At 32.8% G+C, this 18,980-nt stretch overlaps 1 protein-coding gene across 9 annotated transcripts in view; it reads left to right on the top strand.

Moving 5' to 3' along the window:
* Positions 1 to 18,980, top strand: part of LOC129751042 (uncharacterized) — a 525,666-nt gene that overhangs the window by 491,584 nt on the left and 15,102 nt on the right. For 8 of the 9 annotated variants that reach the window (XM_055746303.1, XM_055746299.1, XM_055746304.1 and 5 more), the window contains exon 5: positions 14,908 to 15,060. In XM_055746303.1, the coding sequence (XP_055602278.1) occupies positions 14,908 to 15,060 (153 nt within the window). The remainder of the gene's footprint in view (positions 1 to 14,907; positions 15,061 to 18,980) is intronic. The other variant, XM_055746305.1, reaches the window with a different exon arrangement.

Below are 18,980 nucleotides of genomic sequence, written 5' to 3'. Positions count from 1 at the left end.
GAGTAAAAAAAACGAGGGTCATAAGATCTTCATATAAATTCCCCCCCAACCGCAGTTTCCTGTACGGCTCTGCATTTTGTTGACACCCGGCATGGCTTTAGACACTATAATTTCATAAATGAAATTATAATGTCTATAGGCATGGCGGACTCTGAAGGAAACGCCCATCCGCCATTTGCTGCATTGAAAAGCAAGAAGTGTAAGATATAAACACTGTTGCCGTATTTGCCCCAGCAGACTGAGAAACTGCCCAGACCACGGTGCGTCTTAGTAATGCCTTTTACCTATTTGAGTTTGAGCCGCTTTCAATCAAGCGTGCCGATGGTTTATTGGATAGCGCTTGCAACTTGGGATCTGAAGGGTTTTGGTTCAATTCTCGAGTTAATAAAAATATTATTTTTTTATTTTGATTATCTTCAATTTATAAATGATTGCTGGTGCTGCTGCTTCGAGGCGCCACTAGCAACTTTTTTTTATGCCATAATAAGTATGATATGTATTTGGTAAAGAAAACGGTTTCAACTATTTTGTTTTTTTCCCGTTTTTGAAAGGGTTGTGTAGAAAAAAAAATGCATTCTTTTGAGACTAAAATCATTTTAATTGTGCAGCCCAGTTTCGCAAAAACGTTCTAGACATTTTTAAAATGGCACATACAAATCCACGGACATCAACAGAACTCGTCGAGCTGAGTCGATAGGTACCTATAAAGGTATGTCTAAGACCCATAATTAATGATCTCTCAAATCGACCGATAACCAAACCTTTCTGTTAGAAAGGCAAAAATGATGCCTGATACGTTTTTTTGGGGAAAAGCGAACTGGTATGTAAGGAGCTCATTTTATGTATGGAAAGAATGGTATTTAAACAGTAGAATTTCCAAGATTTATAACACGCTGAAATGGTGCCGTGGTAGCAACCAGAACTTTCACGTTGCTGGTCACGGTTCGAATCTTACTGTTTTTTTATGCTTTTTTTTTACTGAATAAGTAAAACCAACTACAATATTGATGGATAGCCGTGACGCGTGCCCTAGCATGATACCTTTTTTAGAGCTCAACCATGCATAGAGGAAAAATTCCCACAAAAGGAGGGGAAAGTAATATGACTATTAAATGATTAATCTCATTCTGTAAACTAAATCTGAAATCTTATTCTGATTCTAAAGTTTGAATTTTGAGTTACAACACTTAGTCTAATATTTGAATATAAGTTCCAATTTCAAATTCCAGGTTGATCTTTAATCCAAATTCTTAATCAGAATTCTAAATCTGAATTCTCAATCTGAATTCTGAATCTGAACTCTGAATTTGAATTCTAAATCTGTATTCTGAATCTGAATTCTGAATCTGAATTCTGAATCTGAATTCTGAATCTGAATTCTGAATCTGAATTCTGAATCTGAGTTCTGAATCTGAATTCTGAATCTGAATTCTGAATCTGAATTCTGAATTCTGAATCTGAATTCTGAATCTTAATTCTGAATCTGAATTCTGAATCTGAATTCTGAATCTGAATTCTGAATCTGAATTCTGAATCTGAATTCTGAATCTGAATTCTGAATCTAAATTCTGAATCTGAATTCTGAATCTGAATTCTGAATCTGAATTCTGAATCTGAATTCTGAATCTGAATTCTGAATCTGAATTCTGAATCTGAATTCTGAATCTGAATTCTGAATCTGAATTCTGAATCTGAATTCTGAATCTGAATTCTGAATCTGAATTCTGAATATGAATTCTGAATCTGAATTCTGGATCTGAATTCTGAATCTGAATTCTGAATCTGAATTCTGAATCTGAATTCTGAATCTGAATTCTGAATCTGAATTCTGAATCTGAATTCTGAATCTGAATTCTGAATCTGAATTCTGAATCTGAATTCTGAATCTGAATTCTGAATCTGAATTCTGAATCTGAATTCTGAATCTGAATTCTGAATCTGAATTCTGAATCTGAATTCTGAATCTGAATTCTGAATCTGAATTCTTAATCTTGTAAATCTCATTTTGATTGTTTTGCATCACACGGTTTTCAACATTGAAATTTCTTTCATCCAAATTTTTTTTTATGATTTCGGATTTTACAACTTTTAATAGTATGGTTTTACCCCTAAAAGTATGCAGCAAACTTAATTTCAGAAAAATTGTGAAAAAAAGTTTTCACAAAACAAAATCGTGTTTTCATGCGTAATGATCTTTAAGTCATCGCAAATTTATCAAAAACTGTGCAAATTGGTATTCTTGGAGAAACAATTCCAGAATTGAAAATTGATAAAGTGAGGAGAAATTTTACGGATGATGAAAAGAGCGAAAGAACATTTTTGCAAGGAAAATTTATTAACGTACACCATACTTTACCTCGCAACATCCAGCTTCATCAATTTTTAATTCTGATATTCTTTCTCCATGAATCTAAATTTTTCACCGATATGCCGAAAATAAATTTACAAAAATTCTGAATCTGAATTCTGAATCTGAATTCTGATTCTGAATTCTGAATCTGAATTCTGAATCTGAATTCTGAATCTGAATTCTGATTCTGAATTCTGAATCTGAATTCTGAATCTGAATTCTGAATCTGAATTCTGAATCTGAATTCTGAATCTGAATTCTGAATCTGAATTCTGAATCTGAATTCTGAATCTGAATTCTGAATCTGAATTCTGAATCTGAATTCTGAATCTGAATTCTGAATCTGAATCTGAATTCTGAATCTGAATTCTGAATCTGAATTCTGAATCTGAATTCTGAATCTGAATTCTGAATCTGAATTCTGAATCTGAATTCTGAATCTGAATTCTGAATCTGAATTCTGAATCTGAATTCTGAATCTGAATTCTGAATCTGAATTCTGAATCTGAATTCTGAATCTGAATTCTGAATCTGAATTCTGAATCTGAATTCTGAATCTGAATTCTGAATCTGAATTCTGAATCTGAATTCTGAATCTGAATTCTGAATATGAATTCTGAATCTGAATTCTGAATCTGAATTCTGAATCTGAATTCTGAATCTGAATTCTGAATCTGAATTCTGAATCTGAATTCTGAATCTGAATTCTGAATCTGAATTCTGAATCTGAATTCTGAATCTGAATTCTGAATCTGAATTCTGAATCTGAATTCTGAATCTGAATTCTGAATCTGAATTCTTAATCTGAATTCTGAATCTGAATTCTGAATCTAAATTCTGAATCTGAATATGAGTTCTGAATCTGAATTTTGAATTCTGAATTTTGAATCCTGAATTCTGATTCCTAAACCTGTATCCTGAATTTGAAAACTGAATCTGAATTCTGCATCTGAAATTGAATCTAAATTATGTATGAGTATGTAGAAATGAAAAAAAAAACATAAATTCATTCTTCAACACGAGTAAAAAAAACGAGGGTCATAAGATCTTCATATAAATTCCCCCCCAACGCAGTTTCCTGTACGGCTCTGCATTTTGTTGACACCCGGCATGGCTTTAGACACTATAATTTCATAAATGAAATTATAATGTCTATAGGCATGGCGGACTCTGAAGGAAACGCCCATCCGCCATTTGCTGCATTGAAAAGCAAGAAGTGTAAGATATAAACACTGTTGCCGTATTTGCCCCAGCAGACTGAGAAACTGCCCAGACCACGGTGCGTCTTAGTAATGCCTTTTACCTATTTGAGTTTGAGCCGCTTTCAATCAAGCGTGCCGATGGTTTATTGGATAGCGCTTGCAACTTGGGATCTGAAGGGTTTTGGTTCAATTCTCGAGTTAATAAAAATATTATTTTTTTATTTTGATTATCTTCAATTTATAAATGATTGCTGGTGCTGCTGCTTCGAGGCGCCACTAGCAACTTTTTTTTATGCCATAATAAGTATGATATGTATTTGGTAAAGAAAACGGTTTCAACTATTTTGTTTTTTTCCCGTTTTTGAAAGGGTTGTGTAGAAAAAAAAATGCATTCTTTTGAGACTAAAATCATTTTAATTGTGCAGCCCAGTTTCGCAAAAACGTTCTAGACATTTTTAAAATGGCACATACAAATCCACGGACATCAACAGAACTCGTCGAGCTGAGTCGATAGGTACCTATAAAGGTATGTCTAAGACCCATAATTAATGATCTCTCAAATCGACCGATAACCAAACCTTTCTGTTAGAAAGGCAAAAATGATGCCTGATACGTTTTTTTGGGGAAAAGCGAACTGGTATGTAAGGAGCTCATTTTATGTATGGAAAGAATGGTATTTAAACAGTAGAATTTCCAAGATTTATAACACGCTGAAATGGTGCCGTGGTAGCAACCAGAACTTTCACGTTGCTGGTCACGGTTCGAATCTTACTGTTTTTTTATGCTTTTTTTTTACTGAATAAGTAAAACCAACTACAATATTGATGGATAGCCGTGACGCGTGCCCTAGCATGATACCTTTTTTAGAGCTCAACCATGCATAGAGGAAAAATTCCCACAAAAGGAGGGGAAAGTAATATGACTATTAAATGATTAATCTCATTCTGTAAACTAAATCTGAAATCTTATTCTGATTCTAAAGTTTGAATTTTGAGTTACAACACTTAGTCTAATATTTGAATATAAGTTCCAATTTCAAATTCCAGGTTGATCTTTAATCCAAATTCTTAATCAGAATTCTAAATCTGAATTCTCAATCTGAATTCTGAATCTGAACTCTGAATTTGAATTCTAAATCTGTATTCTGAATCTGAATTCTGAATCTGAATTCTGAATCTGAATTCTGAATCTGAATTCTGAATCTGAATTCTGAATCTGAGTTCTGAATCTGAATTCTGAATCTGAATTCTGAATCTGAATTCTGAATTCTGAATCTGAATTCTGAATCTTAATTCTGAATCTGAATTCTGAATCTGAATTCTGAATCTGAATTCTGAATCTGAATTCTGAATCTGAATTCTGAATCTGAATTCTGAATCTAAATTCTGAATCTGAATTCTGAATCTGAATTCTGAATCTGAATTCTGAATCTGAATTCTGAATCTGAATTCTGAATCTGAATTCTGAATCTGAATTCTGAATCTGAATTCTGAATCTGAATTCTGAATCTGAATTCTGAATCGGAATTCTGAATCTGAATTCTGAATCTGAATTCTGAATATGAATTCTGAATCTGAATTCTGGATCTGAATTCTGAATCTGAATTCTGAATCTGAATTCTGAATCTGAATTCTGAATCTGAATTCTGAATCTGAATTCTGAATCTGAATTCTGAATCTGAATTCTGAATCTGAATTCTGAATCTGAATTCTGAATCTGAATTCTGAATCTGAATTCTTAATCTTGTAAATCTCATTTTGATTGTTTTGCATCACACGGTTTTCAACATTGAAATTTCTTTCATCCAAATTTTTTTTTATGATTTCGGATTTTACAACTTTTAATAGTATGGTTTTACCCCTAAAAGTATGCAGCAAACTTAATTTCAGAAAAATTGTGAAAAAAAGTTTTCACAAAACAAAATCGTGTTTTCATGCGTAATGATCTTTAAGTCATCGCAAATTTATCAAAAACTGTGCAAATTGGTATTCTTGGAGAAACAATTCCAGAATTGAAAATTGATAAAGTGAGGAGAAATTTTACGGATGATGAAAAGAGCGAAAGAACATTTTTGCAAGGAAAATTTATTAACGTACACCATACTTTACCTCGCAACATCCAGCTTCATCAATTTTTAATTCTGATATTCTTTCTCCATGAATCTAAATTTTTCACCGATATGCCGAAAATAAATTTACAAAAATTCTGAATCTGAATTCTGAATCTGAATTCTGATTCTGAATTCTGAATCTGAATTCTGAATCTGAATTCTGAATCTGAATTCTGATTCTGAATTCTGAATCTGAATTCTGAATCTGAATTCTGAATCTGAATTCTGAATCTGTATTCTGAATCTGAATTCTGAATCTGAATTCTGAATCTGAATTCTGAATCTGAATTCTGAATCTGAATTCTGAATCTGAATTCTGAATCTGAATCTGAATTCTGAATCTGAATTCTGAATCTGAATTCTGAATCTGAATTCTGAATCTGAATTCTGAATCTGAATTCTGAATCTGAATTCTGAATCTGAATTCTGAATCTGAATTCTGAATCTGAATTCTGAATCTGAATTCTGAATCTGAATTCTGAATCTGAATTCTGAATCTGAATTCTGAATCTGAATTCTGAATCTGAATTCTGAATCTGAATTCTGAATCTGAATTCTGAATCTGAATTCTGAATCTGAATTCTGAATCTGAATTCTGAATCTGAATTCTGAATCTGAATTCTGAATCTGAATTCTGAATCTGAATTCTGAATCTGAATTCTGAATCTGAATTCTGAATCTGAATTCTGAATCTGAATTCTGAATCTGAATTCTGAATCTGAATTCTGAATCTGAATTCTGAATCTGAATTCTGAATCTGAATTCTGAATCTGAATTCTGAATCTGAATTCTGAATCTGAATTCTGAATCTGAATTCTGAATCTGAATTCTGAATCTGAATTCTTAATCTGAATTCTGAATCTGAATTCTGAATCTAAATTCTGAATCTGAATATGAGTTCTGAATCTGAATTTTGAATTCTGAATTTTGAATCCTGAATTCTGATTCCTAAACCTGTATCCTGAATTTGAAAACTGAATCTGAATTCTGCATCTGAAATTGAATCTAAATTATGTATGAGTATGTAGAAATGAAAAAAAAAACATAAATTCATTCTTCAACACGAGTAAAAAAAACGAGGGTCATAAGATCTTCATATAAATTCCCCCCCAACGCAGTTTCCTGTACGGCTCTGCATTTTGTTGACACCCGGCATGGCTTTAGACACTATAATTTCATAAATGAAATTATAATGTCTATAGGCATGGCGGACTCTGAAGGAAACGCCCATCCGCCATTTGCTGCATTGAAAAGCAAGAAGTGTAAGATATAAACACTGTTGCCGTATTTGCCCCAGCAGACTGAGAAACTGCCCAGACCACGGTGCGTCTTAGTAATGCCTTTTACCTATTTGAGTTTGAGCCGCTTTCAATCAAGCGTGCCGATGGTTTATTGGATAGCGCTTGCAACTTGGGATCTGAAGGGTTTTGGTTCAATTCTCGAGTTAATAAAAATATTATTTTTTTATTTTGATTATCTTCAATTTATAAATGATTGCTGGTGCTGCTGCTTCGAGGCGCCACTAGCAACTTTTTTTTATGCCATAATAAGTATGATATGTATTTGGTAAAGAAAACGGTTTCAACTATTTTGTTTTTTTCCCGTTTTTGAAAGGGTTGTGTAGAAAAAAAAATGCATTCTTTTGAGACTAAAATCATTTTAATTGTGCAGCCCAGTTTCGCAAAAACGTTCTAGACATTTTTAAAATGGCACATACAAATCCACGGACATCAACAGAACTCGTCGAGCTGAGTCGATAGGTACCTATAAAGGTATGTCTAAGACCCATAATTAATGATCTCTCAAATCGACCGATAACCAAACCTTTCTGTTAGAAAGGCAAAAATGATGCCTGATACGTTTTTTTGGGGAAAAGCGAACTGGTATGTAAGGAGCTCATTTTATGTATGGAAAGAATGGTATTTAAACAGTAGAATTTCCAAGATTTATAACACGCTGAAATGGTGCCGTGGTAGCAACCAGAACTTTCACGTTGCTGGTCACGGTTCGAATCTTACTGTTTTTTTATGCTTTTTTTTTACTGAATAAGTAAAACCAACTACAATATTGATGGATAGCCGTGACGCGTGCCCTAGCATGATACCTTTTTTAGAGCTCAACCATGCATAGAGGAAAAATTCCCACAAAAGGAGGGGAAAGTAATATGACTATTAAATGATTAATCTCATTCTGTAAACTAAATCTGAAATCTTATTCTGATTCTAAAGTTTGAATTTTGAGTTACAACACTTAGTCTAATATTTGAATATAAGTTCCAATTTCAAATTCCAGGTTGATCTTTAATCCAAATTCTTAATCAGAATTCTAAATCTGAATTCTCAATCTGAATTCTGAATCTGAACTCTGAATTTGAATTCTAAATCTGTATTCTGAATCTGAATTCTGAATCTGAATTCTGAATCTGAATTCTGAATCTGAATTCTGAATCTGAATTCTGAATCTGAGTTCTGAATCTGAATTCTGAATCTGAATTCTGAATCTGAATTCTGAATTCTGAATCTGAATTCTGAATCTTAATTCTGAATCTGAATTCTGAATCTGAATTCTGAATCTGAATTCTGAATCTGAATTCTGAATCTGAATTCTGAATCTGAATTCTGAATCTAAATTCTGAATCTGAATTCTGAATCTGAATTCTGAATCTGAATTCTGAATCTGAATTCTGAATCTGAATTCTGAATCTGAATTCTGAATCTGAATTCTGAATCTGAATTCTGAATCTGAATTCTGAATCTGAATTCTGAATCGGAATTCTGAATCTGAATTCTGAATCTGAATTCTGAATATGAATTCTGAATCTGAATTCTGGATCTGAATTCTGAATCTGAATTCTGAATCTGAATTCTGAATCTGAATTCTGAATCTGAATTCTGAATCTGAATTCTGAATCTGAATTCTGAATCTGAATTCTGAATCTGAATTCTGAATCTGAATTCTGAATCTGAATTCTGAATCTGAATTCTGAATCTGAATTCTGAATCTGAATTCTGAATCTGAATTCTGAATCTGAATTCTGAATCTGAATTCTGAATCTGAATTCTGAATCTGAATTCTTAATCTTGTAAATCTCATTTTGATTGTTTTGCATCACACGGTTTTCAACATTGAAATTCCTTTCATCCAAATTTTTTTTTATGATTTCGGATTTTACAACTTTTAATAGTATGGTTTTACCCCTAAAAGTATGCAGCAAACTTAATTTCAGAAAAATTGTGAAAAAAAGTTTTCACAAAACAAAATCGTGTTTTCATGCGTAATGATCTTTAAGTCATCGCAAATTTATCAAAAACTGTGCAAATTGGTATTCTTGGAGAAACAATTCCAGAATTGAAAATTGATAAAGTGAGGAGAAATTTTACGGATGATGAAAAGAGCGAAAGAACATTTTTGCAAGGAAAATTTATTAACGTACACCATACTTTACCTCGCAACATCCAGCTTCATCAATTTTTAATTCTGATATTCTTTCTCCATGAATCTAAATTTTTCACCGATATGCCGAAAATAAATTTACAAAAATTCTGAATCTGAATTCTGAATCTGAATTCTGATTCTGAATTCTGAATCTGAATTCTGAATCTGAATTCTGAATCTGAATTCTGATTCTGAATTCTGAATCTGAATTCTGAATCTGAATTCTGAATCTGAATTCTGAATCTGAATTCTGAATCTGAATTCTGAATCTGAATTCTGAATCTGAATTCTGAATCTGAATTCTGAATCTGAATTCTGAATCTGAATCTGAATTCTGAATCTGAATTCTGAATCTGAATTCTGAATCTGAATTCTGAATCTGAATTCTGAATCTGAATTCTGAATCTGAATTCTGAATCTGAATTCTGAATCTGAATTCTGAATCTGAATTCTGAATCTGAATTCTGAATCTGAATTCTGAATCTGAATTCTGAATCTGAATTCTGAATCTGAATTCTGAATCTGAATTCTGAATCTGAATTCTGAATCTGAATTCTGAATCTGAATTCTGAATCTGAATTCTGAATCTGAATTCTGAATCTGAATTCTGAATCTGAATTCTGAATCTGAATTCTGAATCTGAATTCTGAATCTGAATTCTGAATCTGAATTCTGAATCTGAATTCTGAATCTGAATTCTGAATCTGAATTCTGAATCTGAATTCTGAATCTGAATTCTGAATCTGAATTCTGAATCTGAATTCTGAATCTGAATTCTGAATCTGAATTCTGAATCTGAATTCTGAATCTGAATTCTGAATCTGAATTCTGAATCTGAATTCTTAATCTGAATTCTGAATCTGAATTCTGAATCTAAATTCTGAATCTGAATATGAGTTCTGAATCTGAATTTTGAATTCTGAATTTTGAATCCTGAATTCTGATTCCTAAACCTGTATCCTGAATTTGAAAACTGAATCTGAATTCTGCATCTGAAATTGAATCTAAATTATGTATGAGTATGTAGAAATGAAAAAAAAAACATAAATTCATTCTTCAACACGAGTAAAAAAAACGAGGGTCATAAGATCTTCATATAAATTCCCCCCCAACGCAGTTTCCTGTACGGCTCTGCATTTTGTTGACACCCGGCATGGCTTTAGACACTATAATTTCATAAATGAAATTATAATGTCTATAGGCATGGCGGACTCTGAAGGAAACGCCCATCCGCCATTTGCTGCATTGAAAAGCAAGAAGTGTAAGATATAAACACTGTTGCCGTATTTGCCCCAGCAGACTGAGAAACTGCCCAGACCACGGTGCGTCTTAGTAATGCCTTTTACCTATTTGAGTTTGAGCCGCTTTCAATCAAGCGTGCCGATGGTTTATTGGATAGCGCTTGCAACTTGGGATCTGAAGGGTTTTGGTTCAATTCTCGAGTTAATAAAAATATTATTTTTTTATTTTGATTATCTTCAATTTATAAATGATTGCTGGTGCTGCTGCTTCGAGGCGCCACTAGCAACTTTTTTTTATGCCATAATAAGTATGATATGTATTTGGTAAAGAAAACGGTTTCAACTATTTTGTTTTTTTCCCGTTTTTGAAAGGGTTGTGTAGAAAAAAAAATGCATTCTTTTGAGACTAAAATCATTTTAATTGTGCAGCCCAGTTTCGCAAAAACGTTCTAGACATTTTTAAAATGGCACATACAAATCCACGGACATCAACAGAACTCGTCGAGCTGAGTCGATAGGTACCTATAAAGGTATGTCTAAGACCCATAATTAATGATCTCTCAAATCGACCGATAACCAAACCTTTCTGTTAGAAAGGCAAAAATGATGCCTGATACGTTTTTTTGGGGAAAAGCGAACTGGTATGTAAGGAGCTCATTTTATGTATGGAAAGAATGGTATTTAAACAGTAGAATTTCCAAGATTTATAACACGCTGAAATGGTGCCGTGGTAGCAACCAGAACTTTCACGTTGCTGGTCACGGTTCGAATCTTACTGTTTTTTTATGCTTTTTTTTTACTGAATAAGTAAAACCAACTACAATATTGATGGATAGCCGTGACGCGTGCCCTAGCATGATACCTTTTTTAGAGCTCAACCATGCATAGAGGAAAAATTCCCACAAAAGGAGGGGAAAGTAATATGACTATTAAATGATTAATCTCATTCTGTAAACTAAATCTGAAATCTTATTCTGATTCTAAAGTTTGAATTTTGAGTTACAACACTTAGTCTAATATTTGAACATAAGTTCCAATTTCAAATTCCAGGTTGATCTTTAATCCAAATTCTTAATCAGAATTCTAAATCTGAATTCTCAATCTGAATTCTGAATCTGAACTCTGAATTTGAATTCTAAATCTGTATTCTGAATCTGAATTCTGAATCTGAATTCTGAATCTGAATTCTGAATCTGAATTCTGAATCTGAATTCTGAATCTGAGTTCTGAATCTGAATTCTGAATCTGAATTCTGAATTCTGAATCTGAATTCTGAATCTTAATTCTGAATCTGAATTCTGAATCTGAATTCTGAATCTGAATTCTGAATCTGAATTCTGAATCTGAATTCTGAATCTGAATTCTGAATCTAAATTCTGAATCTGAATTCTGAATCTGAATTCTGAATCTGAATTCTGAATCTGAATTCTGAATCTGAATTCTGAATCTGAATTCTGAATCTGAATTCTGAATCTGAATTCTGAATCTGAATTCTGAATCTGAATTCTGAATCGGAATTCTGAATCTGAATTCTGAATCTGAATTCTGAATATGAATTCTGAATCTGAATTCTGGATCTGAATTCTGAATCTGAATTCTGAATCTGAATTCTGAATCTGAATTCTGAATCTGAATTCTGAATCTGAATTCTGAATCTGAATTCTGAATCTGAATTCTGAATCTGAATTCTGAATCTGAATTCTGAATCTGAATTCTGAATCTGAATTCTGAATCTGAATTCTGAATCTGAATTCTGAATCTGAATTCTGAATCTGAATTCTGAATCTGAATTCTGAATCTGAATTCTGAATCTGAATTCTGAATCTGAATTCTTAATCTTGTAAATCTCATTTTGATTGTTTTGCATCACACGGTTTTCAACATTGAAATTTCTTTCATCCAAATTTTTTTTTATGATTTCGGATTTTACAACTTTTAATAGTATGGTTTTACCCCTAAAAGTATGCAGCAAACTTAATTTCAGAAAAATTGTGAAAAAAAGTTTTCACAAAACAAAATCGTGTTTTCATGCGTAATGATCTTTAAGTCATCGCAAATTTATCAAAAACTGTGCAAATTGGTATTCTTGGAGAAACAATTCCAGAATTGAAAATTGATAAAGTGAGGAGAAATTTTACGGATGATGAAAAGAGCGAAAGAACATTTTTGCAAGGAAAATTTATTAACGTACACCATACTTTACCTCGCAACATCCAGCTTCATCAATTTTTAATTCTGATATTCTTTCTCCATGAATCTAAATTTTTCACCGATATGCCGAAAATAAATTTACAAAAATTCTGAATCTGAATTCTGAATCTGAATTCTGATTCTGAATTCTGAATCTGAATTCTGAATCTGAATTCTGAATCTGAATTCTGATTCTGAATTCTGAATCTGAATTCTGAATCTGAATTCTGAATCTGAATTCTGAATCTGAATTCTGAATCTGAATTCTGAATCTGAATTCTGAATCTGAATTCTGAATCTGAATTCTGAATCTGAATTCTGAATCTGAATCTGAATTCTGAATCTGAATTCTGAATCTGAATTCTGAATCTGAATTCTGAATCTGAATTCTGAATCTGAATTCTGAATCTGAATTCTGAATCTGAATTCTGAATCTGAATTCTGAATCTGAATTCTGAATCTGAATTCTGAATCTGAATTCTGAATCTGAATTCTGAATCTGAATTCTGAATCTGAATTCTGAATCTGAATTCTGAATCTGAATTCTGAATCTGAATTCTGAATCTGAATTCTGAATCTGAATTCTGAATCTGAATTCTGAATCTGAATTCTGAATCTGAATTCTGAATCTGAATTCTGAATCTGAATTCTGAATCTGAATTCTGAATCTGAATTCTGAATCTGAATTCTGAATCTGAATTCTGAATCTGAATTCTGAATCTGAATTCTGAATCTGAATTCTGAATCTGAATTCTGAATCTGAATTCTGAATCTGAATTCTGAATCTGAATTCTGAATCTGAATTCTGAATCTGAATTCTGAATCTGAATTCTGAATCTGAATTCTGAATCTGAATTCTGAATCTGAATTCTGAATCTGAATTCTGAATCTGAATTCTGAATCTGAATTCTTAATCTGAATTCTGAATCTGAATTCTGAATCTAAATTCTGAATCTGAATATGAGTTCTGAATCTGAATTTTGAATTCTGAATTTTGAATCCTGAATTCTGATTCCTAAACCTGTATCCTGAATTTGAAAACTGAATCTGAATTCTGCATCTGAAATTGAATCTAAATTATGTATGAGTATGTAGAAATGAAAAAAAAAAACATAAATTCATTCTTCAACACGAGTAAAAAAAACGAGGGTCATAAGATCTTCATATAAATTCCCCCCCAACGCAGTTTCCTGTACGGCTCTGCATTTTGTTGACACCCGGCATGGCTTTAGACACTATAATTTCATAAATGAAATTATAATGTCTATAGGCATGGCGGACTCTGAAGGAAACGCCCATCCGCCATTTGCTGCATTGAAAAGCAAGAAGTGTAAGATATAAACACTGTTGCCGTATTTGCCCCAGCAGACTGAGAAACTGCCCAGACCACGGTGCGTCTTAGTAATGCCTTTTACCTATTTGAGTTTGAGCCGCTTTCAATCAAGCGTGCCGATGGTTTATTGGATAGCGCTTGCAACTTGGGATCTGAAGGGTTTTGGTTCAATTCTCGAGTTAATAAAAATATTATTTTTTTATTTTGATTATCTTCAATTTATAAATGATTGCTGGTGCTGCTGCTTCGAGGCGCCACTAGCAACTTTTTTTTATGCCATAATAAGTATGATATGTATTTGGTAAAGAAAACGGTTTCAACTATTTTGTTTTTTTCCCGTTCTTGAAAGGGTTGTGTAGAAAAAAAAATGCATTCTTTTGAGACTAAAATCATTTTAATTGTGCAGCCCAGTTTCGCAAAAACGTTCTAGACATTTTTAAAATGGCACATACAAATCCACGGACATCAACAGAACTCGTCGAGCTGAGTCGATAGGTACCTATAAAGGTATGTCTAAGACCCATAATTAATGATCTCTCAAATCGACCGATAACCAAACCTTTCTGTTAGAAAGGCAAAAAGATACTTCCAGGATCGTTAATTTTTCTCATAACTTACCAGATTTAGAACTCCATACTTTCTCAACGCGGTTTGAACTGCTCGAACACTCAAACCTTCTTTCTTAGCTAGTTTTCTGATTGAAAAACCACTCACAGTGCTCCATTTGTGGACAATCTGTTATCTCTATTCGGGAGTAAGCCACACATTTTCAGATTTCTTCGCAAAAAACGACAAAAAATGACAACTCTTACTTCACTTGATGTAAACAACAGGACGCAGTCAAAATTTGTTTGAATACTAATGACGGTTCTTGTAGTGTATTTGGAACAGTCTATAGTACCTGTTGTTGCAATATATGTGCCAGATATGTTTCTCTTTTGTGTCAAAATTTCAAAAACATAAAAAACTATAAAAATAACGAGATAAAATTAAATTTATTGTTTCACTAACCAAATGCTTTCCCTTGCAAATTTTCTTCCTTGCAGCAGCAGCGGCATCGAGCGGGGTTGCGTCCATCTGAAGGCCCCGAACCTACGGTGGGAACCGGAGGACTGTCTGGCCGTGAAGGATTTCATCTGCGAACAGACCCGGTGCTACTACTACAACTACGGCAGCATCCCAGTTTCATCAGCGCAGGGGTAAATATGAGCATCCCTTTTGATAATCATACAACAACAAAAAATTAGATACAGAAACAAACAAACAATGGAATACAGAAACAAATCAAAACAACAACACACCCACACAAATACAGTTCCAATTTCGTTTCGTTGTTTCGAATGAATGAATAAACATCCATCCAAACAAACAAACTAATACAAAAAACAAACATTGGAGCAATAATAATTATCCGCGACGCCCTTCGGTAAAAAAATGAAAACAAAAAATAAAAGCAAAAACATCTGGCTGGATTTTTATTTCTACCGGATAGGCAGAGCTGAAATGCAGTATTTAACTAGCAGTAGAAACAAGAGCGAAAATCGAGAAATACTTGAAACAAAAACCGTTGTTCTAATGCAAATAATAGTATGATTTCAAAAACATTTAGATAAAATTAGCGCTATCGGACTGCGATGCGATAGCGAAAAAGAAGTGAAGATGAAGAGAAGAGAAGAGAAATCAAATCCACCCAACCACCTACCCACACACTCACAGAATCCGATAAGTCGCAAAAAAGCAAAAGAGTCAATCAAATAGGTGAGCTAACGCCATTTCCACCATATCTACCTACTTACTTACTTACTTACTTATGTATATATTTTGTTATTAATACCCGATTGCAATTATAACTGGTACTAGAGACTAGAGAGAGAGAGATTGAGTTCAATAGTTTGGTTTTCCTTCCGCTTTTCCTCACTTTCCGGAGAAAACTTCTCCCCTTGTCTCACTCCATCATCTGTCACTGTCTCTGTCTCTGTGGACTGTAGTAGTTATTGAATTTCCACTTGTTTGCACATCTAAAAACGGGGGCATCAGAAAGGGGAACAAACGACAACAACAACATAACACCATTACACTTCGTGATGCACTTACAGCATTATCCAATCAAGCGGATTTTAATCCAAATAATAATGCGATCACCCTGCTCAGCACATCTGCTCCCTCCGGTTCGAAGGACCATTCCGTATGTTGGTAGAAGCAAACCGACTCCCACGCACCACTTCCTCAGTGCCATTCGTTCAACCATTCGAGTCCTTACATTATCTGGGACAACATCCACTCATATTGGCTCCCGGCAGTCGGGTCTTATCTATCTTACCACCATACCTATAATAATATCGAAACCAAGCATTCATTGTACAATGTACATATGTATGTACCTATCTATTGAAAACGGAAAATATGCATTTCACACCCGGATGAGCATCTTTTCGAAATGTGTCGACGTTCGCCACCCACGACAAAGCACATGTGTCTTGTCTAGCCTTCTAGCCAAGCATGGACCACATTCGATTAGCTTGTGGTGCCGACCGATGACGAATGACTTCCTGCTTCTTCTTTATGAAATGAAGGATATCAGAGATTTAGTTCGTTTCAGTGAAAATGGCTGGTCAAGAGCCTTTCCAAATACCTACATTGAAGAGGTTCAAATGTTGAAATGTGCTGAAAATTAATCCTTAAACAAATTTAACTACAGAAAATAAAGCTCTTTCATTCGAACTGGTTTGTAAGTTTGTTCGATCATCATTCGTTCGATTCCCTCGTCCTAAATAAATAATTTTGTTGCCTATAAACAGGAGTTCAGTCGTCTCTGTTAATTGCATGTGAAGTATATATTAAGGTGCTTGATAAACAATCAAAGACCCAACGTGTTTCTTAGTTTTTTTTATGATTAAACGCATGATTTCAACGGAAAATTCAAGAAAAAGTTTTATTTTTGATAAAGCAATTGTCATTGATCACCAGAAATATGAATAAAAGGGTGCGAAATAACATTATTTAGTACAAGATAACAGTAGACATAACATGAAGGATATGCAGAAAATAAATTAAATTAAGTATAAAATAAAATAATTTTCGGCAACACTGAAGATAAAAAAAAATAAAATAATTTTGTATGGCAAAGTTTGTTATTTTGGCAACACTAGGCAAAACAAATAAAACAAAGTCAATCATTGATCTATTCTTGTGAGCGACAGACGTGTTTGCTTATTCTCTGAATTGAGATTCGTAAAATCCGACAATAACTTCCTAAAATTTACTTTGCTAAAGTGAATATGAAATAATGTTTAATAATTAGAGTTTCCATATCGGAATTTCCCGACCGAGAATTCTTGGGAATGAAACATTTTCGGGGATTCCCGAATCCCAGGCAACGATGGAAAAATCTTGGGAATTCCCGAACGAAATAAACCGATCTTTATTTCGGAAAATTACAGTACCCAAATTGGAAGAATTATGCAGGACTAGAAGTAGGTCACTTTTAGTAATTTTGTCACTTTTTTAAGCTGGTCATTCACCAGTCTTTTTTCAAATTTGGTCACTAAAGTCACTAGTTTTAATCATTTACTTACAAATAACTACATTTTATCTCCAAAAACTTGCTTCTGTATTTTTGGGTCAAATTCATTTTAAAGGTAGGCCTCGATTATTTGTATTTTTAAGACTCAATTATCTCTGCATGTAAAACTTTTATATTTTGTCTTATTCTTTAAATTTTAAAATTGAATTTTAAAATTTTAAATTTTTAATTTAAAATTTAATTTTTAAATTTACTTTAAGGTGAAGTTTGGCCTTTTTATATGTTTATGTTCAAATAGGTAATTTTTTTTTCTTGAACTTTAAATGTGAGCTCTCGAGTTTTTATCATTTAAATGTGGAATTTAATTTAAGGGAATATTACTTAACTTATAAAGCATTTAAATACAAATTTGATTTTTTTGTATTTTGACATTGTTATGGCTTTGTACAAGTATGAATTTCTTAATTTTTTTATTCTTCAATTTAATTTCAAATTTTGGATGTTTGAATTTTATTTCGAGTCTCTATGCTTATGTATGTCCTTAGAAACATGCATGTAATGTTGTACTGTCGATTTTGAGTGTTTTTCTGCATGAATTATGATTTCGTTGAGTTTTTTTTATCGTGAAAATTACTTTTATGATCTCTTACTAAAAAAATTATGCCAATTAAAGAATTAAAATTGTTTTTTAAATAGCTTTAATTGTTTGAATAATAACACTTTGTTTGTTTTTATAAATGGCAATTGTATTTGTTATGCATTAAAATAGTTCGATATTTTTTAAAGTGGGTACTGAATAAAGCTAAAAAATGTAAAAAAATTTGGGACCATATGTGGGCTCGTGAGAGGATTAATTTCTTAGGTCCTAAGGTCTAAAATTTTTGTTTTGACTCAAATTGCATCCACTATTTTGTAATATGTAACTAAATGATACAAAGTTGAGGTCTTAGACAAAGTTCTATATCAGAAGAACTTCTTTATAATTCTTAAATTGGACAACAGCGATAAAACGTCTTCAATAGTAAGAAGAAAGATCATGTTTGTTTTGCAGAACATAGTTTTTCCGTACAATCCTGAATGTTAAGATTTACTCATGAAAACTTTTCTTTAAAAATTCGGCAAATAAAATTGATCAGTTTTTAAACAAACGAATCTTTGAAGCCTCCAGACCTCAAAGTTTAAAAAAAAATGGCCCTAAATTGACTCAGTCTGATGCCTGCCTTGAGCCATTTGATAAACTTTCTTTTTGTTTGCCAGGAGCTCATAAATGGAGGTTGCCAGAATTTTTACAGCACGTATAATCCGAGCTATCAGCTCAGGATGTTGTTTAAACTAATTTTCCAATCATATGTAAGTTATTTGAGAAGAAATGCACACAAGTTGACTTTTTTCACTGTTGTTTTTAAACAACATTATGCATTAAAGGGTTAAAGGTTTCAAATTGAATTTATGAGGTACTGTCAACTGGGGCATCATGGAACACTTTTCAACTTCAATTGCTTCTAAAAACTTAATGTCCACACACAATCATACCACTTGCACATCAAAAGTTTTAAGGTTGATGGAACATCAAATTGACGTAATTAGAAAAATTAT

Source organism: Uranotaenia lowii, chromosome 3 (assembly GCF_029784155.1).
Source record: "Uranotaenia lowii strain MFRU-FL chromosome 3, ASM2978415v1, whole genome shotgun sequence".
NCBI classification, from domain to species: domain Eukaryota; kingdom Metazoa; phylum Arthropoda; class Insecta; order Diptera; family Culicidae; genus Uranotaenia; species Uranotaenia lowii.
The sequence above is the reverse complement of the archived record's forward strand: the minus strand, read 5'-3'. Positions and strand labels throughout refer to the sequence as shown.